General features: G+C 42.0%; 1 protein-coding gene across 2 annotated transcripts in view; it reads right to left on the bottom strand.

Annotated features, from left to right (window-relative positions):
• Window positions 1–25100, bottom strand: part of DCX (doublecortin) — a 71735-nt gene extending 46635 nt beyond the window's left edge. Inside the window, exons 1-2 of one of the 2 annotated variants that reach the window (XM_054214597.1) lie at window positions 24734–25100; window positions 13816–14156 (exon numbers count right to left, since the gene is read on the bottom strand). In XM_054214597.1, coding sequence (XP_054070572.1) covers window positions 13816–14156; window positions 24734–25097 — 705 coding nt within the window. In that variant the 5' untranslated portion in view covers window positions 25098–25100. The remainder of the gene's footprint in view (window positions 1–13815; window positions 14157–24733) is intronic. The other variant, XM_054214596.1, reaches the window with a different exon arrangement.
• Between the last annotated feature and the right edge of the window lie 449 nt (window positions 25101–25549).

The raw sequence follows: 25549 nt of genomic DNA, 5'->3' as shown, positions 1-25549 counted from the left end.
TTAGCTATTCATGTGCTTAAATGCTTTGATGCATCTGAGTCCGCACGCTCAGCGCTTGGTAGCACTGAGACCCAACACGTGACTGATGCTGGTATGGGCTTGAGAAGTCCTGGTACTCCAAGGTCCAGCCAGTCTGACCCTAAGTGGAAATCAGCTGAAACATCAAATAATTTAGGATGACATAGCCTATATAGGAGCAGAAGTGAGAAACCAGGACTCCATAAAACCAAGGCCTGTGCCCAGATCAGTAAATCACAATGCTTTCATCTCTGGAAGTTCTTCATTGTTTTTATCTTATACTGCTCCTCAGCTCTTGTGCATCCTTCTGAGGTAACATCATGAATAGCTATTTCATAGATGTGATCTGTGCAGCGTAAGATTATTACAAAGAATGAGCAGGTAGACAGTCACACATTGGATTAAGGAATCCATAAATCCAAAACCCAGTCTCACATGTTGCTTTTATATAGAACCTGGTAAGAGCCTGCCTGAACCAGAAGTGGAAATCACACCTTTTAATTGTATTCCTGTGTTTCTGAAATAACAGGCCACTTCTGGCACACGCTGTCACTTCCCTAACTCGGGGAGAAAAAGGTAGATGTTAAAGAAGCCATAAATAGTATCTGCTGGTGCTCCCTTTTCTATTATGTTGACTTTGATACAGCTCCCTGCAATTAACAGGAACAAGAGAAAGACAAATAAAATTATCCCAGCTGTTTGTGGCCGACAGACCTGGCCTCCCAGCTGAGAGCTCTTTGTGCTGCTGAGAGCGTCACCAAGCAACCAGCCCTTGCAGCTGCCAGACTGCAAAAAAGAAGCGAAAGCATGACTTATGGAAAGGAAGCACATGTGAAGGGGATGAAGGTTGGGACTGAATCAATCTCCGCTTTGTCTCCTGCCTAAATATGGCACCAAATACATGAAGAGATCACCCTCAATGGATCTCACCCACTGAGGGGCAGAACCCGGACACTTATTTTGTTTCACAAGCCAGACCCTTAGAGTACTAAGCTCAGGTATCCTGTATGCGATATCTGGATGCAATGAAGAGGGATTGAGTCTGTTATGATGCTATTGAGACTTGGTATTCTTAATCAATCTTAGCTGGTGGTCCAAAAAGCAGCAGAAGGTTGTCCACAATACAGCTGCCAGAATGACTATATTGTCCCATTTGTAAGTCAAACCCACATATAAGTCAAGTGGAGGTGAAAAAAGATTGTCTGATAATTGAAACAATATGGCAAGGAAAGCAAAGCAAACAGGCAAATCCCCATGCACACAAACAGGGAATGAGTAAAATGGGAAGGGAAAAAATGGAGAGATAAATGAACATTCAAACTGTGCTCTATGTTTTACTGATTGGTATAGCAATGTTAGCTGTTCAAAAACTGTTAGAAATGTGTAACAGACATTCTTCCTACAGAATCTAGGCAGTGCTTTGAAAAAAAAAGGATTGAGAAACCCTGACCAAATTCATCCCTCCCTCTGCAGTATGAGTAAGTCTTACAAATGAGTCACCTTCTGTTTTACAAAAAAACAGCTAAGACAAAGATGTGTGAAAACTTTTCAAACTTGAACAGTAAAGACACATTGACAAACTCATTTCAGCCTCCCTATGAGTTTAAATGCATCAAGGCACACCTGTCTGAAAACACCAAATTAATTGCCCTAACCTAGGTCACACGCTGCAGCTGAATCTAGGACTAATGCCAGGAGCCCTGAGATCCACTCTTGCTGCTTGAATACTTGAAGCATGCTGCTTCTCACCTGTGAGATAAGCTATTTCCTGTAGCAACTACCTTCTGTTTTTAAGAGAAAGCAAGTCTTTGGTGAGCTATGCTTAGAAGAAAAAAACCAAGTGGTTTTCACCAATATCAAATATTATGAGATCTGTAAATTAGGGCTCAATGTATCCACTTTTGGCCCTACTTTATTTTTCCTTGTTCACCGTCCGTTTTACACCAAATTGAACACTTCACACATGCAACTGGAAATAAATGTCAGGATCAGGTGGCATTTTTTCCAGCATCTATTTTTTTGGAAGAAAAAGCCTTCTGCAGAAACAGTGCAAAATGGAGCAGTTCTTCACTGTTCAGCATTAAATCACTACCTGCTGCCAAGAGCAGTGCAAAAGCTTTATGAAGAAGCTCATGGCATGGATAAAAATTCAAGGAAAAGCAGGCATTTCAAAAGCTGTTCTCCATTTTAAAACTGCAAGAAATACCAAGATTGTAAAGATCTCTGTTGCCTTACAGTGCTAAAAATACCATTAGCCAACAACTCTAGTGAGACTCTTACACAAAATTCAGCCAGCCTTATGGCTTTCATTTTGATTGTGAAATGTACACATCATTTTGCAACCCTCTGTGACTAGGGTTGTCTAAAATGAAGGAAATCCCCAGTACCATTTACTCTCAAAGTATTAAAATTCACTAGAAGCAAAAAAATGCCTCAATTTTCAGCTGGTATTAAGAGATGTAAGTTCTTGTTTCTAATCCATTATGAAGGGCTTTCAAGTAGGCAAGAATAACATTCTTAGCTTCTAATGTTGGCTATCTAACTCCACTCTTTGATACACTTAATTTACATGTAATCCTGCAGCCTGCCAGCAGTTGATAAGGTTCCAGATATGTGCACATTTGAGAAAGGGAAGTTTAGTCCTCTTACTGCCTTTCTGGAGAGCTGAGCTCCATGATGGAAGGCTGCTCAGGTTTAAGGTTTCAAACAGATTTTTGCTTCTCAGCAAATGCTTCTCAGGATTTGTCCCCAAATAATTTATCTGCTAGGTTTAAAATTCTTGACAAAGTTGAAATGGCTGCACTGCATTTTTTGCTTGTTTCCATTATTAAAATACTTCACAGGCTTTTGTAAGTACTAGGTGGCATGGAAGAAGGGTGAAAGGCATAATTTTTCTCTCCACTCCAATGATACTATTTTGTAGATATAAAGACAGTGCAAAAGTTAGACACATCAAAGAAGCAGTTGACAGAAGTTACAAATCCTGAGTTAATGGCCATACAACACACCTGACTCAAGAATGGACAAGTGCATACACATTAAGAGCAAGACTTTTACAAGCACTATATTTTGTGCCCCTAACGTAAAGGGTGGTATCACTCCATGCAGTTTTGACAAACCCATTTCAAATGTTCCACCACGCAGTGGGATGACGTGTGTCACCTGCCTATAGAACATTAGGGTATTCCCCATCTGTAGATGTATCCCCAGCTGTAGAACAGCTATCGCTTCTCAACATCTGCATAAACAGGCATCTTGGACCTCCAAAGGAAGTGAACCCCAGCCACAGGCAAACTCCCAGTTTCATACTTGCAGGCACAAAACCATACCAAGCCACGGAGAGCCACGTAAGCCGGGGTTATTTAGCACTAAACACTCCATAGTGTACACCACTCTGACCACTTGTAACCCACTTCACGTTTCACCGAAGTCCCAGTTATAACATACAGCATTAACAAAAGAGTTAGCAAGCACCTGCATGAGCTACCCCACTCCTTCCACCTGCTCCAAGAAAAGATAGGAGAGTTGCAGAGGGCTGCAGTGCAGCACAGTCCTTGGAAATACTTCTTATTTACTTCCATGTTCTGAGACACATTTATGAATATGGAGAGGTGAAGTGGAAGGGTAAATGGAATACAGCGATATTTTAAAAAGCTGTTCCTTTCTGTCTGAATTTTGAAGGCATACCATAGCTTTAGCATGTTGTTCTGATTCTGTGCTAAGATATTCTTTACTAGCCTGCCTCATCAAGACCAATCCTCTCTGCAGCACAGTTATTTTTAATTTAAAAGATATGTATAAGAGTAATTTCTACCAGCGTGTGCTGCTTTGCACTTATGATCATCCATTACACTGCCTGTTCATCTTGGTAAGTCTCTCACTTGTCTCCTGAATTTCTTCATTACAATAATTCTTTCATCATCTTCACCAAGTACTTCTGCATCCAGATCACTTAAGAAGACGGTAAACACCACTTGTATCTTGATATTAATTTTTACTCTGATAAAAAGTGATTTCTACCCTGGTTTCTTCTTCTAAACCTGTTTCCCACCTGTGACAGTATTTTCCCTTATCACTACACTTCAGGTTCCTTAATAGATTCTTGAAGGAGACTTTCCTCGTGATTTTTTAAAGTCCAAATGTCCACCGGCTCTCCCCTATCCATGATTTTATTTGTTCTATTCTCCTATACTAATAGATCATCAAGGTGAAAGAGTTTCCTAGTGTACTTTCACCACCAGACATACAGAGGTGAACAGGTAAACCCATTAGTTACCATTCCTAGCCTCTCTGTTCCTCTTTCAGCAACATTACGGGCATGACAGGATGAGGAAGGCCACAAAAGATTATGTCAAGAGTGCAGGGATACAGCAATAGCTTGAAGAAATGCTTCTTTCACAGAAGCATGCACACACCACAAGATGCTTTCCTAAACCAATTATTCTTTCCTGTTCAGAGAACCCAAATAAAAGACAGACATCTGTATCCATAAGCTGCTCTTCCAGTAGCACACTTAGCATAGCTAGATGTTTCATGTGGTGGCTTGAACTGGTCCCTCACAACCAGGGAGCGATGTCCACAGTGAGGCAGTAGCAGAACCAGAGCTGTAGGCCCTGGCAGCTGCAGGGGACCGAGTACCAGATAAGCAGCACAGAGCAGATGGTGAGGGCAGGGGAGCCGAGGAAGGAGCCCAGAGTCTTGCTCTCCCCCGCTGCCCTGCAGGCTCAGTGGCTGCATAATTATTCCTGTGGAGCCAATAAAGCTCGTTGTGTTCATTGTCCTCAGGATAACAGAGCTCAGACCTGGAGGACTGGAAGGACTGACCTCTCATGCCAATTCTGAGTGAAGCAAAATCCCCCGGAAAAAGCCTTCTAATGAATGGTGCATATTATCTCATCTTCCCCACGTCTGGTTTTTGTCCATAACCAAGTCCCCCATTTGGGGGAAAAAACTAAGAAAGAATTTGTTAAAAAACCAGGCTGTATCTTCCACCCACCCTAGTTGAAAAATCCTTGATCTGAAGTATTTTTCAAGATGAAAAATGAGAGAAAAGCATCATGAGCCAATACATATAAATTTTCCATTTATTTTAGAATATGTGGATAATTTAAAAACTGCTAATGATAATGAGAATTGCGTTTATCTCAAAGAATAATTTAAAAGTAAGCAAACATTTTCAAAGTGCAGTTAAAGACTTGAGTAAAATGCCTTTGATTTATTATGGTAAGGGAAGAAAAAACAATAATATGACTCAAGGATGTCACTGTCAGAGCACAATAGTCCCTGGGATCCTTTAACTAAAAGGAGAGCTGAGATTGCTTAGACAGCAAGTTGAGCCCCAGAGTTGTGTTCTGTACTTAGTAAAACGTATTTATACAGATAGATACACATGCATATACTCACACACATGCTGCTTGCTGTTAACCAGGAAACTAGAACTATGCCTATTCATTCAGAAAGGACTGGCTGTACGTTTGCAGGGGAGAGGGTGTGTCTTATGGCTTGGAGCAATGAACGGTCTGGTTATTAGCCTTCCTTTTTTTTCCTATTCAGTTTTAATTCAGAGCTAAGCAAATCTCCAAGAGCAGGCCTGCAATTCCAGCTCTGTATACTAATCAATTTGCCACAGCCTGAGAAGCCCTGAACACAAGCTGGAATAGCCCTCAGCTTTCACGGCTTGTCTTTGCACTTCCCCACATATGCAGGCCTCCCTTAGCCAATTCTGAAAATCTGGATGGATTGGATCCAACTTTTTTTCTCCTCAACTCCTTTAGACATACTTTTATTGCACATATTTCTGTGCCAGTATCTTTTGTCATCCCTGGCAGACGAGAGGGTGGATGGAAGCTGTTATCCTCTGCACATGAGCAAAGCTATCACTCCTTCCCTTCCTGTCCCATCCAGAGACCTTTGAATGACACTGGCATCACATTCAAAAGACAAGATGAGGAAGCTTTTGACAACCTCTCATGCTCAGTCACGGCCCTGTGCAACATGGGTTTATTTCCTTAACACTTAAGATCCATCAAGATGCACATACTACATACGAAAAAGAATAATCACCAGTTCAGTTCCATAGGCAGTTTCAGGGACAAGAAGGAAATACCATTATGTTGGATGATAGCTCTTATCACACTATTTCTTACCAGCCTCTGTTATCGTGTGGTATGCCTTCACCCAAATCTAGTGCAGGCTCTTCCTAAAGAAAAGCATAAGTATGAGCTGTGTCATAACTTGTCTGCTACTGAGTGAAAATGGGGTTTTGATCAAAGGCCAGTATGAGCTGAGAAGGGAAGAAGTGGTTTCAGGCAAACAAGAAGAGGTGGAACATGCAACAGGATGTGGAATATGGCACCATCAGGTTCTCAAGGTGTCTTACACCAGGTGAACTCAGGGGAGTATTCACACACTCTGTGAGCTACTGCAAGTAGGGAGATGTGAGCAAACATACTATACATGATGCCACTCACCGCCTAAGACTAAGGATCCTGGTGCACCAGAATAAGCAAGACATTTCCCCATTACAAACAGGGAAAACCACACGCACTTGATTATTTTACATGATCAAAAGAAATAATATGTTTATTAGAGTCCATGCACTGACGCAGATGCTTGCTCAGAATCCATTCAAGGTAACCTGCTCCCTCTCAGGGCAGGAGGGACTACCCTGCACACTGGTGGGATTTCTACTCCAGCACCAAAACAGAATGAGAAATTTAGTTTCCTGTAATGATACAAACTAGCAAAGGAAAAAACTGCAAGGCTTCCTTGGCCTGTCTCTGCTCCTGATATTAAGCCTAATTTCCCTTGCTCATTTTCAGCCCATTTATTCCCAGATAAACCCTCTGGCACTACAGTGAATAATCCTCTTCTCTCCTGGGATTCCGAGTGAAAAGGGAACATGTCACTCTGTATGACAGAAAGAACTGCCAAAATAAAGATGCTAGGGAGGGCTGAATTTTTATCATACGTCTCTTTCGGAGTGTGAATAGCACCAGGATTCAGTAATAGGGGCCACGTACTTCTAGGTCACCAGGTCAAATCTGACTGCATCTTTCAATAATTTTGACAGGCTGCCATCTGTGACACAAGTAGCAGGTGTTCATGTGGATCCTGGTCAGTACATGTCTACTAGCAAGTCTTGTGTTTCTAGAAGACCAACAATTTTCAGCAAGCAGCATCGCAACTTTGGAGCCTGCTTCTGGACTTGGAGCCTCACCGCCTTAAGAGGACAATAGATTCACCACAGTTTTAGCCAGCATTTGCAGAACAACAGAATGCCAATGAATACACAGCGCCAAAGCCCTGCTGGGTTGCAGGCGGAAGCAGGACACATCCTCCAGAGCCTGACGCAGAAGCAAAGCGATGGCAAAACATCCACCAAAGTCTGCAAGATGATGGTCTCCTCTGCTCTCCCCTTGCTCTGCACATGCTTTGGGGAACTGATTGGAGTCTGCATTGATGGCAACCAGGGCATTCTCAATGCTCACAGGAGAACAGATTTGATCAAGATTTTAGCTGCTGAGATCAGACTGCTTCTGCTTTAATAAGCACAGGAATTAGGATGCAGTGTTCCAGATAGGCCTATTTTCAACCTGATTCTGTGGCTCCCAGACCTAAGTAAACAGAAACTAATAAGCATAAGGGTTCTGCATAACATCTTGCAAAGTCTTCTGAATATTTTATCATAAGTACTTAGATACAAATTCATGGAAGCTTGGCTTATTCATTCTAGCGAATGATAAAACCCTTAAGGGATACCTGTGGACTAATTGGCTTTGTCTGTGTTAGTGTCTAGTCATTGCATGAATCAGGCAATACTGAACTTCCAGCTTAGACTAAAAGCTCCCTAAAGATACAGAACTAGGCTGTGTTGTCTGGCAGCCTAAGTGACTTGGGTTGAAAAGTTCTTCAGCCCATACATTATTACTACACTTCCTTGCATGGCACATGGTTACTAGAGAGAAATAATCTGATACAAACACCGTAAATCAGAGTAGTCTGCAAAAGCAACGAGGAGGAGTGGATCTGGGAGTTAATCCTCACCCTGAGCAATCTATCAGGGGAGGTGGCTACGGGCAAAGATCCTGCCCACACAATTCCTCTGCTACTGCTTGTGATCCATACTTGTCCTCTTGGTATCAAAATGGGAGATTCATGCAAGGCCTGCCAAATCTCAGCAGCTAACAAGAAGCACTGAAAAGAAAGGACTGAGAAAAAGATGCCAAACATACAGTTTTATTACTACAGCTTTATGCAACAGGGAGGGAAGATATGACTCACCTCTCCCCTGTTAACACCTATTAGCTGCTGCAGAGCCTTTTGCAGGAGGCAGGATACAAAATACACTTGCACCCATCTCCTGGCTCTTCCCTCCCATTTGCTTTGGGGCTAGATCCCAGCTTTACACGAGTGCACAAAACTGCTTTGTTCTGGCATTACTTCAATGCAGTTTTTCAGTATCCAAAAGGGCATTCAATTACAAAGTCTCAGAAGGACAAAGAGTTTCTGACATCCTACCCCTCAACATGTGTAATAATGCAAACCAATTTGCTTGCTTTGTAACCTTGAATCTCATGCCTTAGGGTGTAAGTTAACTATCTCCAGGGCTCTAGAGGGAATATTTTCCCTCTGATCTTTCAGAATGCAGATGTTACTAGGTACATCATGGAGGTATTCACCTTCTTCTTGAGCATCAATTACAGATTACAACTGTTGGAGGCATTTGTATATTTTGGTACAAACCTTGTTCTATGTCACATTGATACAATTTCGTTAACATAATCAATAGAGCTACACTATCCTGGCAGAGCTTGGTCCACTGCTAGCATTGACACTAGAGCAATGAAGTTTTTACAAGTTTGTTTCCAAATCCCAGCTTAAAAACAGTGCAGCAGCTCCAAAGTTTGATTGGTTTCTCCAGTGCAACTTGTATGGATGCATCTGAGGTAGCTTTTTACTAGTAGTGCAGTGCTAGGAGTTGCTTTATCAACTATTTTGTTGGCTTTGATTCCAAAGTTCCAACCTTTAACCTGTTGTGAGCTTAATCACCCTGCTTCTCCCTCTGTGGCTACTGCCCTTCCTCAATGCAAATAGTCTAAAATGAAATGGCAACTTCTTCTCTGGACAGGAGAGGTAGGCTGGCCTCCTAGGCATTTGCATCAGCTTTGCAAACAGAGATGAACTTCACTCATCACCTGCCACATGAAATCCTTTTCAAAGCAAAGACTGCTAGAGGGGTCCATTTTATTAAGACTAGAAATTCTTTCGGGAGCGCAGTCACAAATGCCCTGACATATGAAAATGTATGTAACTTCATCTGATGAGACAGCTAAAACTCAGGTGGAACAGAAGCACTTTTTCTGAGCTAGGTAAAAGCCAATGAATAGCACATGTGTGACTTCTCCCTGTGCTTGAAGATTTCAAAAGTCCAGAAGAGATCATTGTATGTTATTATGGCTAAAAACACATTCAGTTACCTGCTTGATCAGAATATCTATATTTCTGTGGAACTGAAGTGTACAAGCTCTCCATCTGAACAGCACCTTATTCTGTTTATTTGGTGATGCTAATTGATGGGTCACAAAATGGTGTATTTAGTTACTTAAGACATGGCAATACATCAGCTGGAGAAAAAGTCGAAGAAATTTTCCATACCACAGAAAATATCTTAATGCTAAACTACAACTGAGCATGCCTGATGAATTTCTGGTCACCCCAGAGTATCACTCACTCATCCAATCACAGAAAAAAGGAACTGATTTCTGTTACTACATCTCTTCATATACTTGCTGAACAACTCACAGAATATAACTTCAGAATACAAGGCAGCACAGGAAAATAAAAGTTCTGTAGGTACAGAAGACATTAGTTTTACAGATCATTTCTTAAAAGCAGGAATGAACGCAGACAGACACCACTTACACAGCAAGGTGCAGAAAGCAGAAGATGGGCACTGGGCTGTAAGTGATGAAATAGCTTCCTCTCTTCCAGAAAAACACCTACTTATTGTACACCATGATAAGAAAGAAACTCAAGCACAAACACGACAGTAAAGCTATACAAAATTTGCAGAGTCTAGTTCAGACTATTGCATTCAAAATATCTGAATGCAACTTCATCTACAGTCTCAAATTATGTTTTCTAATTTGGTTTATTAATGACAGGAGGCAGAAACTGTCATGTGTTTACAAAGTAGCCAGTGCCCCCAGGAATCTAGACTTGTCTGGGACATGGTATACCTATGAGTTTAAAACAGGGAAAGAATCTACTAAAATAACTGTTTTCCAACATGATCCACATATCAGATCAAATTTGATCCTGCCCGTGTATATGTTAATTATACATATTACACATCCCAATACAACAGCAGTTGCAATCATGACACCAAGTGCTGAATTTGATCCACAATAGTATTTATTTAATGCACTGAATTCTTTGACATACACCATTTCCTATATGGCCATGAAAGTTCAAAATTTAAATCTCTATTGTGATTCTCTGTCATGACTCATTTTTGGTCACAATTTGAGACCCCTTTTGAGTTCTAGGGTGTCCATCAAGAGGTGATGATATGCTCCAAAGAGGAAAGGAACTTGAGTACAGATAGACAAGGCACAAGGCATGAGAAATACGTGCAAGACTAAGTTAAATAAACTACTTAAACACAAGATACTAATTTAGCAGTTTCAAAAGGGCCATATTTTTACAGACAACCCAAGATATAAAAAGAAACAAAATTTTCTTTAAAAAAACCCTAACCTCACTGTTTTGGTGAGTGTTACATTTATTCAAACACCCCCCCATCCAGCTCTCAATTAACTGCTTTCTCACTCCAAATGCAGCAGGTCTGCAGTGCATAGAAATGTAATTATTTACACACCACTATCATTGCCATTACTGTCTATGCTTCTAAAGCATCTTGATTACTCTACTGATGAGCACCATGGAAATGCCTATAAATAAAATAATCATCTCCCCTCATTAAGTTACAGCTCATGGACTGAGGAAGGATGATTTTCCTTTGTATGTTCCTTTTGTAAATTTTATCATTTCACAACAGAGGGAGTAATGTGCCTCTGATGACACTCAAAGAGACAGACTGCCAGGATTCTTGTCAGTATTTCAGCTTTGAGCAGCTTGCGTTTTTGCATGAATATTTTCTCCTGCAAAAAAAGTACTGTTTGTCAGAATTAGGCATTCAAGAATCTCTTTCTAATGTCAGAATCAGACATGCAAAAACCTCTAATGTCATGTCAGAAGGTCAGATTTTCTTGAGCAGTATGTCATGGAAAACCTAACAGCAAACACTGTACCCACAGCAGAAGATTATAGTTCTAGCGTCAACACTAAGAACATACATAGGTGGCAAATTTCAGATACACTTAGATTAAAAAAAAAAAAAAAAAACAACAAACATTGAAGGAAACCTTCCAATAAAAACAAAGCCTTGGTGAACCAGGCTTGCTCTTCAGGAAGCTTCAACAGTAATTGATGCCACAAACAAATATCAAACATTCCATTATTGTCAAATCATGAAATCTCACTCTTTTCACTAACTGCAAAGCTGCGTGTACATTTGCATACAGTGAAACTCCTGGTGGTGTCATCTCTAACACACAATGAAATATCACATTTCATAAAACAGTGAATTATAAAGCCAGCACAAGTTGTTAAATGTGATATCTTTACTCAGACTTTACTGAAATCACATTTCTGCAATAAAAAGCAATGGTGAAGTTGTCAGGTTGCCCCATTCAAAACAGTGCTGAATTAAGGCACTGGTCACTGTAAGGTATCAGAGCTTAACATGTGAAAAACAAGATTGCCTTTTATTTATTGATTCAAGAAGAGTTACGTATGGTGTGCTGTCTCCTGTGGACAACGTTTTGCAGTAGGAATTGCTAAATTACATAGATCTTTGTGCCCCTTGCTCAGCTGTAGCTCCATGCAAGGCAGCCACTCCAACGACAGGTTGCAGTCTGCCCCACAGCAGCACTACTCTAGCAATCCGTAACCTTAGAGCAAGCAGCATTTCCCAAATCCCCACTTGGTAATTAACACAATTTCACAGGCTGGTCCAGTGACCAGGCCACAAGCTCAGCTCAGTTTATGGGCCCATTTGGTCTTGTTCTCCAGTCAGAGGTGGATGGAAAACACCACTTCCTCCTGTAACTAGCTAAAAAAGATGAAGAGAACAGTTTGGTGGAATCATCTGGGGCATCCCTCTTTCTGCACACCATGCAAAGCAACATCTCACCTCCAAAATGCTGTCTGTTCTCAAAGAATGGAGGCAATTTACCGGTTCAGATTAAAATCCTCATTCACAACTTAGAGAACAATGGAACTCTGTGTCAGCATGAGTAGATGAGTAGGCAACTGCTTTCAGGCCAGATCCGTCTACTAAACCCTTTTTAAAGCTGCTGTGATTCAAAACCCATGGTCCTGTGCCCATGTATGGTGTCCTCAGTGGGGATGGATTATTTGACTCTCCTTCCTCTTCCCACTGCCACTTCCAAGCTTTCCAGTGCATCACACTCCCTGTATCACTGCTTATTTACTGCATGCTACTATATCTATGGACGGTCTAGCTGTAAAGTCACCCAGTCATGTATAAACTATCCATTTTATGAATAAGTAGTGCTGGGTTGAGACAAGTGGAAAGAAAAGCAGATGAGATTTTTGTGTATCTGAGGCTAAAAGCAGACACTAATGTGCATTTTACAGAGGTTGGTACAAAGCAAGACTACCAGACAGGTTAGAGTGACATGCTACTTTCAGCTCCCTGCACCTGGACTGTGCAGGACACTTTATGAGCTTATATTTGGTGTTGGAAGGATGAAGGATGATCGTTTTCATATGTAAATTCTGCATGTTAGTTGGATGCATTGCCTAGGGTTGGCATGGTATTTCAAGAGACAGTGTTTGAATAATTTTCTCCAGAAATAGGAAAGAGTAAATTTAAAGCAATAGCATCATTCCCTAGAATAGCCAGCATCCAACCCCGCTGCCATACTGCAGAATCTGGAGCAAGAAAAATAGTGACAAAAGATCATCCCTCAGTTACAAAAGACACAGAACTGTTAAATCAAGTTAAGAATTTTCCTTGAAGAATCTAGCTCTTCCCAGTCCCCAAAGTTATCCTCCACATTCCTTTAAGGGTTTTCATAGATACAGCAATATGAAATGGCTTATTGCTGTGTAGTTAACAAGAGACAGATGTTTCCTTCAGTTCCAGGAAAATGTAGACATGAAGCATGTTATGATGACCCACTAATTATTTTTGATCTGAATCTCTTTCTGCATGTTATCTCTTCATGCACATAGTCAAGAAAATGCAACACAGTTCCATTCTTTTCCTGCTAATTACTGAGCTAGACAGAAGAGCATGCTCGGATCAGTTCTTTATTTTAGCAAGCAAGGAAAGTCAAGCAACACATTTTCACTTAGTGAATCCAAAGCTTGAGAGTTCTTGCAATTGCTTCAGAGCCAAATCAACTGGTGGCTGTGAGCCGAACTCCCCATGTTATTTATTTAGCTAGTCTGGAAGACACGCACTGCACGCTGGCGTGCAGGACGGAGCATCTGTTCCACTCAGACGGTTGGCTACATTCTTTACTTGATATTAATATCGGTGAAAATTTAGTAACTTAACCACTGGCATGAGAAGTCTGACTTCTAAGAGAACAGATGGCAGTGATCATCTCAGGTTAATTTTAGGCTTCAAGAATTGTTCTGAGTCAGCAAAGCCTCAAGATAAAAGAAAGAAAAAGACATAACATCTGTAAAATCTCCTACCTGTTTCCCATCCAAGGTATACAGCTTTTTGACCACTCCCGTCTCCAGTTTTATAGCTTCAGTGATATCAGTGAGAACTTGCTCAAATGAATGGGCAGTCTTCTTGTTCAAGAGCACACGGACTGCCTTCCGGGGCTTCACCCCACTGCGGATGATGGTTACCAGCTTGGGACGCACAAAATCCTTGTTCTCCTTTGCCTGGGCACTGTTGCTGCTGGCCAGAGACTGAGGTGCTTTCTGGTTGGCAGATGTCTTCACATTGACAGACCAGTTGGGATTGACATTCTTGGTGTATTCCACCTTCTTGAAGAAGTTGTCAGATGAGCAGACGTAACTCTCCCCTTTTGAAAGAAATGAACACCAGTCTAATTCTACAGTTATTCCCATAAGACTGCTGAAAAACAGACACTATACATTTCCCCCCATTAATCATATAAATAATTTATAACTGTTTTCATTACCACTTCCATGAAAGCTTGATATTAAAATGTTTTGTCTTATTTTAATTTTATATTTATGCTTATTTAAAATATGACTAGTATTTCCCCAAAGTAAGCAGGTCAGCCATAGCTTTCATCATCAGCAAATATATACTACCACTCAGTCACATGAACCAGGGGTTAAAAAAGGTTGAGGGTTACAAAGGTATTTAAGTAAGATGCAACTAAGCTGTCTAAAAGCTCCTATACACCAAATTAATTTAATCACCTAAATTATTTTGTAATTTGCCAGCTTCCTCTCCATCTTTACAGACATAGCTACTACTTGCTTGGCTACTACTAGCCAAGAGGTTATCAACATTCATCCACAAAGTACCTTTTGTATCATGCTGAAAAATAATGAAAATCTGGCACTGAATAGTTCTCTACCAAAAGCAGCTTTGATAAATCTAGCAGGCGTAACAAATATGATTCATTGTAGTACCAGTGGTTTATTAGAGGACAGACCTAGTGGCAGCTGAGATAAAACACTACACCAAATACCACTGCTTGCTTTTATATGGCTGGTACCAACCAAAAATATATTAAATCCAAATTTAGACATGGTAGAGAAGGGTTACGCAGTCTTGTTAGTAATTCACAAAAAAGCCCTTCCCTATCCCATCCAAAATTAGTTTCAAGCTTTGTTTGTAATTTATAGGACCCTATCTAAGGTTTTAAGAGCACCTTAAAGGATTTGTAGGATCTTCTTTTGTGCCTGCAAATCTGATGGATGCTAGAAGAGTTATTACTAGAATGAGACAGTAAAACAGTATCCCTAAGGGAATGTAGCTGTCTAGTCTGAAATGACTCAGGCTGCTGAGCACTTGAGGACACACCGAAAAAGAGTCAGTCATTGCTAGAGGAAGAAGCTTTTGTCTCACCATTAGATAAAATTTTAATAGGAACTGAAGGTGTAACACGGGTGTCTGTAGGATCTTGTGGAGTTTCTTTCAGTGTTTTATTGGGCTGATCTTACAGAATGAAGTTCTTCAAATATCACAATTACTTTGAAATCAAGACATAGATTTAGCTATTTTGAATAAAAAAAAAAATCCTTCTTCATATAAACAGACTGGCTGCATTTCCTTATCTCTTCCCTACTGCAAACTCCAGAGCCTGGACATCTTTGAAAAGCCTACCCAGCATCTGAGTCTGGCTTTCATTACAGGATTTCTAGGACAGGATTAGAGATGCAATTGGCAAAGGTATAAATATGGATTTCCAAGTAGTCCACTGATTTCCACAGAATTTTATGGTCCAGGCACATAATGTATCCAGTATAGTGTTCATATAGCCATCCTTTTGCTGACTAAATTCCATTTTTGATGGAAGCACTGAGGCAATTCCTTCATAGAACATAAAGTGAGACCCCTAAAAGTTACACAATAAACAGACGGCTTTATAGGCTTAAAACAATGGTCTGTGTAGTATTTATGTCCTTGTTACTGCTAAGACCTTGATGTCACAAGCAGACATAGAAAAGATGCAGGATGCTAACTTTTTCTTTTTAAACCAGTTTGCCAAAAAGTGGCGTGTACTCATGGTGCTTACATCACCAACTGCAGCTTTTCTCCATATCCCTGGTTGGATAAAATGACCGTTATCAACAGAAAGCAGATACTCTGTTTTCCCTTCTGAAGATGAAGCAGAAATAGAGAAGGGAGAAGAGAGCTAAAAAGGTTCATGATGAACACCGTCAGCTGGGCATTTTATCAACTAGTGTACCCCAAACTAACGCAATACGACCATCAGGAGGTCCTGTTAACTTGAAAAAACAATAAAAATCTATATTTGAAGCATGTATGCTGTCAGCAAAACCTCTCAATAAACTGACCATGTAGTACCCATCGCTGAAGCTCCTTAATGCCTTACGCTTCTTGAAACTGACTCAATAGAAGCATAAAGATTCCCCACAGAGCATCATACATTATAAATAATTCCCACTGGAGATCATTGATTGTTTTCTGGAAGCACTGAATGCTTTAAATCTTTCTTATTAATAAAAGTGATAAATTGTGGTTTATTCATCTGCGCCAGTCAAGCAACACGCAGTGCAGAGCAGGCCCAGTTTCACAACTGAGTGCAAAGCGCAGCAAGGGGAGTTTGAAATGCTCTCAGGGAATTAGCCCTGCTAAGAACCCAAGCCCTCCCAAGCCCGTAATCCCTGTGTGGCAGAGACTTTATAAGCATGCTCAAGAGAACTGTAGCATTATCCTTCAAGAACAGGGATTTCTATGTTTAAACGCAATACTAGGAATAAGTGATTTGAATACTCTTCTCACCCCTGCCTCAGGCCTCCCTGTGGAAGCTCCTGCCTCACCCGCACCTCTGCTTCCCTACCTGAAAAACAGAAGTAGGAATACCTGCCACTGAAGTGTTGCAAGGCTTGACTTTCATCTGTGTTTACATAACACTTTAGGACAGAAGATGCCACAATGAAAGAAAGCATATATTTGTGCTACATTCTATAAACACGTGTGGTGTTGGAGCATATTTTCCATTAATAAGTTCCATGTTTTAAAGTAAGTGGAAGAGATTACTGGTCTGCTTGGTAGAGTACTATTACTCTTAGTTCCAGCTGAATCGTTTGGAATTCTTCACTGCACACCATAGCTGTCGAGTGTATTTACAACAGCGTACACTGAAGGCAATAGTGGCATGAAGGCAAAACTCTTCTGAGGCTTTGTTTCCACAAATGTGGTATTTAGGTAGCTGTGCATATACAGATACACTGGCCTTTCAAATTAAGCTCACAGGCAAAAGTGGAAAATGTAATCTGCCCTTGCCCTTTCTTACTTTGTTTCATTTAAGCCGAACCGTAGAAAATATTTTATTGAATTCTAAAACTGGACAGAAATTTGCTTGGAGTGACACTTCAGAATAGCATTTCAGAATAGCAGCTCTTCTCAGCATCATTTCTGCAGTTAGAGAAGTATAGCTATAGGGAAGAGGTGCTTTTCTTCTTTCCTGACCTAAAGATGTAACCTGAAGTTTTAACTGAATTTAAAAATCACTCCAAATAATGTCTTCCCAAACTCAGTTTATGACCCTCAAATAATAGCAAAATTATCATTCAAGTTCCTCAGTGAGGCACATGGCACATCCCTTTTACCATTTGCCAGCCAGGAACACATGCTATCTCACTTCCCACAGGTGAGTTTTACCCAAACCTTACCATGAGGTGGGAGGATCAGGCAAGCATGAGATGAAGGACTGTGAACTTTCCAGCTATGAACATGCGTATTGTGGCCAGAAGATCACAAGAGAGAGAAATCTTTGGGGGAATAGTGCTACCATAGAAATAGGAGTGATTTCTTGGTTTCTCGGCTACATCCATCTATGCTAAGCCTATAATGAGAAGTCAAGGTGTACAACTATGCCAGTCAAAGAAGTGTAACTGACAGACACAGCATGGTTGCAGAAGATGTGCACAGCATAACAGAAGGGAAGGGGAGGAAGTGGATATGATATTTTGTCAAAAGCAAAAGAAACAACTCCAAGAAGTATATTGCTCCCTAGCCCTAATTATAAAAATCTGTGCACAAATATTTTCAGGAACACGTCTTTAGACAGCAAGCAGCTGTGTACATGTGCAGAAATCCAACTATAAGCTATGAGACAGTATGATGAACAGCCATGTCATTACTTCCAAACAAAAACCCAAATGGGAGCCCAAAAGGCTCATGCATTGGGGGTAGGAAGCTTTTGTAAGAGTGAGAAGCATCACCTTGACAAGATCCAATCTGCTGCTGAACACCACACTGCACGACACTAATGGAGCTAAGGACAGCAGTTTTTTCAGTGCAGTGCCAGGTCAGTGTGCAAGATGCCCTTTCGGTGCTGCAAAGCCCAAGCCCCGCAGGATGATGGGCACTTGTCATCACACCAGTGTGCTACAGAGGTGTCAATTTCTATCACGAGACAAAACAAGCCAAGGCATTTATTTATTCCTTCGATCCTGCCCTTAGCAATAGAGGGACTGACTGTAGACCTTTGACCTTAAGTCACGATCAGCTTATTTGCCATTTGAAGCCATGGCTTGAATCACACTGAATTACCCCGGCTACGAGTGCATTACACATTACTGTGTTACCAATTTGATAGAAGCGCAAGGCGATTATTCAGCTCCTAAAGCAGGGATGATCTCAGCAAAGATAAGGTTTCCCTTAGAGAAGGTTTCTTAGAGAAACTCTAAGCTCAAGATGAGCGCTAATCCTTCAACCCTCTTACAGCAGCTCCTTGTGACAATACTAAAAATGACAGGCTGCACTTTCAGAAAAAGTTATCCTTTCTCAGCATGCACCAGCAAGTTTTCAAGATAATGAACTATGGGCAGAAGTCTTGCAAGAAAAATCAGGAAAGCTGGATTGAGGCCATTTTGAAAGTGTAACTGCTAACAGTTATTCCAAAAACAGTCTCTATGGGCTGCAGTCAATTATTTTGGTTGTTAGCTCTGCTGTTGCAAAGTTGAGATAGTGCTACTGTGCCCAGCTTTCATCTTTCATGGGATTTACTATGACTGCAATAGGAATTAAGCAGACTTAACACCTTGCAGAATTCATTACATACAGCATTAAAGTAGGCCTTTAGTTTCAAATGTGTGAACTTCCTACTACTTTAAGCATTTAAAAGGATTTTCCTCTACCTCAAGACCTACTCCATCATGACAAAATGAGCTCTGGAAGAGCTTCCTTCCTTTGGCTCTTCCACATGGGAGACCTCCCATGAGAGAGAAGCACCTCTTATTCTGTTGAAAAAGTGAAAGAAATGCACGATTACCAAACCTTAAAAACCACACGATGCCCATAAAGAATTGGTGGGACCACACCAGTTCTAGCATGACAGCCAGGATGAGCAAATAAAACAGAACCACAAGGATAAGTTTTGTAACACAGGATGTAATTAGCCAAGCCATCAGGACAACAGCCATAGAAAACAATGTCACAGGTTACCAAGACTTCAGGATTGGACTATGTGAATTCCATTTTCCAGGCAAACTGGAACATGCACACATTGGGTGGGGATTTCAATGTACTTCCTATAAACCCCTCAGTCCCAGCACACACCAGGCTCCGTACAGCTCCAGGGAGGAGCCCCTCCTATGATTACTTTAAACACTCCTGGACAAGATTTAGGAAAAGATTCCCCAGAGCATGACAGGATACAAAAAGCCTGGAAGCACTTTCTGGAATAACTCTTATAGCCCAAGAATGTTTGCAATGAAACCCTACCAAGCAAAACAAAATCCTATTCAGCTTTTTCTAATGTTTAATATGAGGCAAGAACAAATTTCAGACAAGTAGCCCAGCATAGGAAAAGGGCATAAATCCACCCTTGGATGGGCCCTCCAACTGCAATGCAAGGGGGGCTGTGCCCTGCCTAACAGCCTGAGCATACCAGGAGGTCAGAGGGAGAAGGTCTACAGCTTAAGCTAAATGTTGAGTCTCTCAATTTCTGGTTTTAATCTATGTCTGCATTTCTGCCTTTACTGACCATGTCTGATCCATGCTATATTTGTATTTGATGGGTTTGTTTCCATGTGTCTCTGACCCCGACTATACATAGCAAAGGATGCTTAATTCACATGAAATCAGCCACTGACTAGAAGTAGGTCCAAAGTCCAATTATGATAAAAAACTTGAAATATGCAAGTACCTTCAAACCACTGACCAAGCCCTGAAAAAGGCTCAGGAAGGGAACAAAAGCACTTGAACAAGAAAGCTCAGAGCTCTGACTTCCATCTTTGTCTCATCTACGGACTTAGGATAAACAAGTCAGACTGCTTTTCTGCATCTCAGTTCCTCATCAGTACTAACTCCTTCTTCTACCTCGATGTGTTCAGACCATAATCTCCCTGGGCAGGAGTTATCTCTTCTTACACATTTAAATGGTGCCTTGCACAGTAGGATGCCCCATTTGGTTGGTGCCTCTAAATACATTGTGACAAATATCTAATCTTTACAAGTGGGGAATTTGGCTTCTGGGGAAGCATCATCCCTCCCTCCAGAGGAGAAAAACTAGTCTCCACTAGTACTGAGGTTAACTGGGAACTGCAATGGCTTCAGCAGCTAGAAGTCTCCCTAGTGCCTTTCCCTCACTCTCCAAAAAAACATTTTGTCCCACAAAGAGCTCATCTTTGGGACAATGGGGACAACAAGTTGCAGCCTGAGTTTGGAATACATGGCCAAGAACAGCATTTCTTAAGCCATTTTTGCTGCTTATGTCAACGCATAACATCAGCTTCCACCTTTATCCAGCCCTCCATTCAAAGAAAAAGAGCAAACAGAGCTGAGTCAGGGAGAATTTGCCATCCCATCATGATGAATATACAAGAACACAGAAACTCAAAATGAACCAAGGAACAAGCCATCCTGTCCAGATGTCAAAGGCAACTAGATTTCAGTAGCAACTTAGATGACAATGTAAGATGCTCTAATATCAGCTTGAGCAAGGCTGGAAAAGATGGCACGTGATTTTTTAAGTATCATTCATATTCAAGTTTTCTCACAGCACAAGGCACAGAATTAACCGTTGCAACAGTGGCTCACCAGTATTCTATAAAGGCAGCTTCATATATTGGACTTCCTAAAGCCTTGGTCACTAGAACCAATTATAATATGAAAGGGAATAAAGATCATCCAGTGCTCTTTTCCAAAATATTCACTTATTGACTAAAACAAGCATGATAGATAGCAACACTTGGGCCCAGTATCCACTCCTGACTCAGCCAAGAATGTACACAAGTGGGAGATGCTGTCAGCAATTTACCTATAGTCAGGATCAGCTGCAACAGTGCAGTAATAGGATGCTGTACTGCATTAAACCAACATATTGATTAAGGAGGAATAGTCCTAATCAATGGCAGCATGTACATTATTTACATATCCATTAAAACTGAATGCTGAAAATGCAGAGTCAAGATTATGACAATGAGTACAGTGATGGAAGACTGCCGTTAGGAGTGAAAGGAGGAAGAACAAAAATTACCAGAAAGATGGATTTTGAGAGAAGGTTGTTGGGAGACGTGGACATAGACAGCTCTGTGGTACACTCTGTGGTACAGGAGACAGTATAGAAAAAGCAGCCAGTAACAGGTGAGGAAGAACTCAGTAAGCAGCAAAAAGCACTTATGTGACAGAGTCCTGATGGGCTTCCAAAATGTGAGGCATTAGAGTTCAGTACAGGAAAGGACCAGGAGGCACATCCCAACTGGCAGCTAAGACCAATGTGATCAAAGAGTAAGAGAGACTTCACTTGTTCCATCTTGGACAAATTGGGAACTAAACATCCATCCAGAACCTTACGAGAACAAGTCTGAATGCCAGGGAAGAACAGACTACCAAGTCTGGGTCTAGAGACCAAAAGGCTTATTTGCAAGAACCATTTTTTGTTAGCAGCACACCAAGAAGGTTTTGTTCACCTGAAATGTCTGTTTCAAGGATATTAGTATTGTGCAATATCATTCTCTACTCTCCAGAAGTATATTCAGACTACACCATGTAAGCAGATCTTTAAATCATGCAGAAGTAATCAAGTACTTAGAACGTGATGTGAAATATTATCAGTAATTCACCAGCTTTTGCAATTAAACTACTGAGATGCGCCTGTCTGATGACTTCTTTGCCTAGGTTCTACTAGTTTATTGGAAATTACAGTAATAAATTAGTCACGTTATAGCAACTAGAACTGGTTTAGTTACTCTCGGTCTCCAACCAGAAAGCTAATTTGTATAGCAAACGTATACTGTTTGTGTATGTGCTGTTCTTGTATGCAAAATTACTCTGAAGTTCTGTTTTTCCATGAAGGTACCTAGCACACAGTTATACAAACACACAAGCTTATAGCATAGTTTACCACAAGGTTGGTTACAACCATGGTATTATAAATCAAAAGTAATGTCTTTCCCAGATTGCTTTTATACAACAGATGCGTAGGTCATCCAAAGAAAAATGGGAATGTTGTTATCATTAAACTGTCAATAACAGTATACAGATCTACTTTTGCATTTTCAGACACTGGATTTCTTTGTTTTCACTTTGCTCAGATTGTATTTTCCTAGCTGATGCTCTGCTGAGGACACCGCCACACAGACAATCCTATTTTTGTTTTAGTGCCACTTCTTCAGTGCTGTTTCCAGATACCATTTTGGCAGAACAAAGACAGAATCCAAATGCCAGCGTCTCCTGCCTGTACCTTAACCAGTAAAAAATATTTTCAGGAACTATGTACCTTCTTACCTGCAGCAAAACCCAGTGTAAAGCACATATAACAACTAAAGGTTTCTTAACTTCATTGACAAAAAGCAGGAAGGATATAAAAGGAGGAAGAGTATAAAAAAAGAACTGCATTTTCTCCTGTGGAGTTATTCCTAAAGATTTACATAAAACCTAGGACAAGCAGGACTGAGATCTGCCATTAGAAAAAGGCTGCTGTGGCCATATTAAGAGATCAGAATGAAACATGGCAGAATCTCTAAAATTAAGGGAGGCCACACCTCCATTTGACAGCTGTAACTGGGCTGAGAATAACTCCACTAGGACTGCATCATCTCTCTGAAAGGCAGCAATTTCTTCCCAATAAAACTCCTCTGCAGAAACCAACATTTATTCTGTTTGCTGTCCCCACAAATTATTTTGGGGAAATGAGCATCCTACTTGACAGATAAGGAATTCTAGGGAGAAATGCTTTAGTCAAGGTCACACAATGACTCACTGCTGAGGCTGCCCCTGCAATTCAGTGGCTCACACACTCACATTCATTGTCTTTTACTAAAGGCAAAAGCCTTATGGATTTTATATAGTCACCAAATCAGCCAGGTCATCCGCTTGGAGGAAAACATCAGGCAACAGGGAAGAGCAACTCCCCTCTTGCAACAGAGAAATCAGGATATTCCAGGTCCAAACAAAGAATGGAATATCTGAATTGCTCAGGGAAAGGAAAAGCAGGGCGGCTGTGTGTGTCCTCTGCACACCCCACTTCATCTGCCCTGCCAGCAGAGCTTGCCCACAGCCATGCCTTGGGCAAGGAGGCAGGACTGGCCATGTAGCACTTTCATCCTGGGTGTCCTTCTGACACTCCCTGAGAAAGGCAGCACCCATGGTGGCAGCCCACTGCTGCAGAGGGAGCTCCTTAGGCACAGACAAAGCTGGCAGCTGAGCTCCGCAGGAGCAAGCCTGCCCCCAGGCCACCCCCTGCAGACAGAAGGATTGATTTTTGACTCATCCTGCATCCCACAATCCAAGTGACACTCAGAGGAACAGGCACACCGACACCCTCTCTAGACAGAGATACACTCAGACCTGCTACACAGGGGATGCTTTCTCACACTCCCCTGCAGACCTACCACAGCAGCCCACCCCACCACACACAGTCCCTGCAGAAACACTTCCCAAATACACCTCCTTAACACCCCACCACCTGAATGCCTCAATACACCTCCCTTCCATACAGACCCCGCATGAACCATATTCAAATGCGGCATATGAACTCCCAATGCCCTCTCCACACACATCGCTATGCAAGAACCCGCCAGCACTCCCCCTTACACACACACAGACCCAACACACCTCCACGCGCTCCCTGAGCGCAAACCCCAGCACACACCCTATGCATTAAACCCCTTAAGGAATTCTAACACCTCCTCTACAATTAACCCTCTTACACCTTGCTCCACACATACACACATATCAAACCCCAAATTTCACCAAGCCCACCACCATCACCCCCAAAACACCCTTCTCCGTGCACACACCTTGTTCTTTAATTTCCCCCTCTAAACACACTGCACGAACTCTCAATCCACCCCTCCACACACTCCTCAAACTCTGTAAAAAACCCCTAACACCCCACCTTCTACACACCCACCATACACGCTGCATTCACCCCCAACACCCCACTCCACACACACTCAAGTCCCTGCACAGCCCTGACCACACCCCTATACACATACATTGTGCACGAACCCCTCAAAACAACCCCATACACAGAGTGCATAAATCCCTCCCACCCCCATTACACACGCACTACATGAATCCCCCAGCACCCCTTGCTTTTCCATTCATACCCATCCACCCCAGTGGGAAACCCGCATCACTCCTCAGTCACCCCCGGCACCAATCTGGGATCCCCCCCAGCCTGGACAGACACATGGTCACACTCAGACAGCTCCCAGAGTCTAGCCAAGAGTAAGACACACCCCTCTGGCTCCACATCGGCACCCGAGCGAGCGTGCTGGGGGACACCCTGGAGGTGTCAGCCCCAGCACGGCCACCCTGTCCTGCACCTCTCTGGAGGGGAAGGGAAACATGCAGGTTCAGCACAGAGAGGCAGAAGCATCCCCATGTGCCTGAGGAAATGTGACCTTAACAGCAGACCCAAGTGGTGCAGCCCCCTTCCCACCCCGCCTCCTCACTGCACCAGACAGCGATGCTAATTACCTTCCTCCAGCTCATCCATGCTCCCAATCTTCCGCGACCCATCAATGGTGTAAATGTAACGGACTCCCTGAGGCAGATTAATGTTGTCGGACAGGGATCGGGTCAGGTCAGCCAGGAGAGCATCAAAACTTCGGAAGCGGTCAGAGGACACGGCATATACAATTCCCTTGAAGTAGCGGTCCCCATTACGATAGAAACGCACCTTCTTGGCTTTCTTCTCATTACTCAGTGCCTGTAAGGTCCTGGTTCTGTAGAAGCTACAGTGAGCACTGTGAGTGGGGCTGGGCAACCCGTTCATACGTGAGCCTCGCATGTTTCTGGACGCCTTGTCTCTTTCGTCAAAGTGTCCAAAATCAAGTTCCATAGTTTGGTGAACCCTAAAGATCTGAAGCTGAGCAGGAAGGAGATGGGGAGAGAAGGAGTGCAAAAGGACAGGTTAGAGCCAAGCAGAGCCACAATACAGAGAAAAATGACACTGATGTGAGAGCTGTTTCTGTAGCAGGACAGATGCATTTGGGAAGCACCCCCTCCTCTGACCCAGATTTGTATTGATTCTGGGGACTGAGGGTAGGAGGGGTCCTCGCATTTTGAAAGGGATCCAACTGCTGGGGGCGGGGAACACGTTTCTAGAGAGCTGTCTGCTCCTGCACCTGGGAGTTTTCAAAGTGTAGTAAATTGGGACTTGGGGCCAAAGGGATACATGGCAATCACAACTCAGCCCCAAAAAATTCATCCAAACACCAGTTGGCAATGAATTAAACCTCTGAGCCCTGTGAGGTTTCCTCTGGCAACAGAAAACAAGGAGATCCCAGTAAG

Source organism: Rissa tridactyla, chromosome 9, assembly GCF_028500815.1.
Source record: "Rissa tridactyla isolate bRisTri1 chromosome 9, bRisTri1.patW.cur.20221130, whole genome shotgun sequence".
In the NCBI taxonomy this organism is placed as follows: domain Eukaryota; kingdom Metazoa; phylum Chordata; class Aves; order Charadriiformes; family Laridae; genus Rissa; species Rissa tridactyla.
The sequence above is the reverse complement of the archived record's forward strand: the minus strand, read 5'-3'. Positions and strand labels throughout refer to the sequence as shown.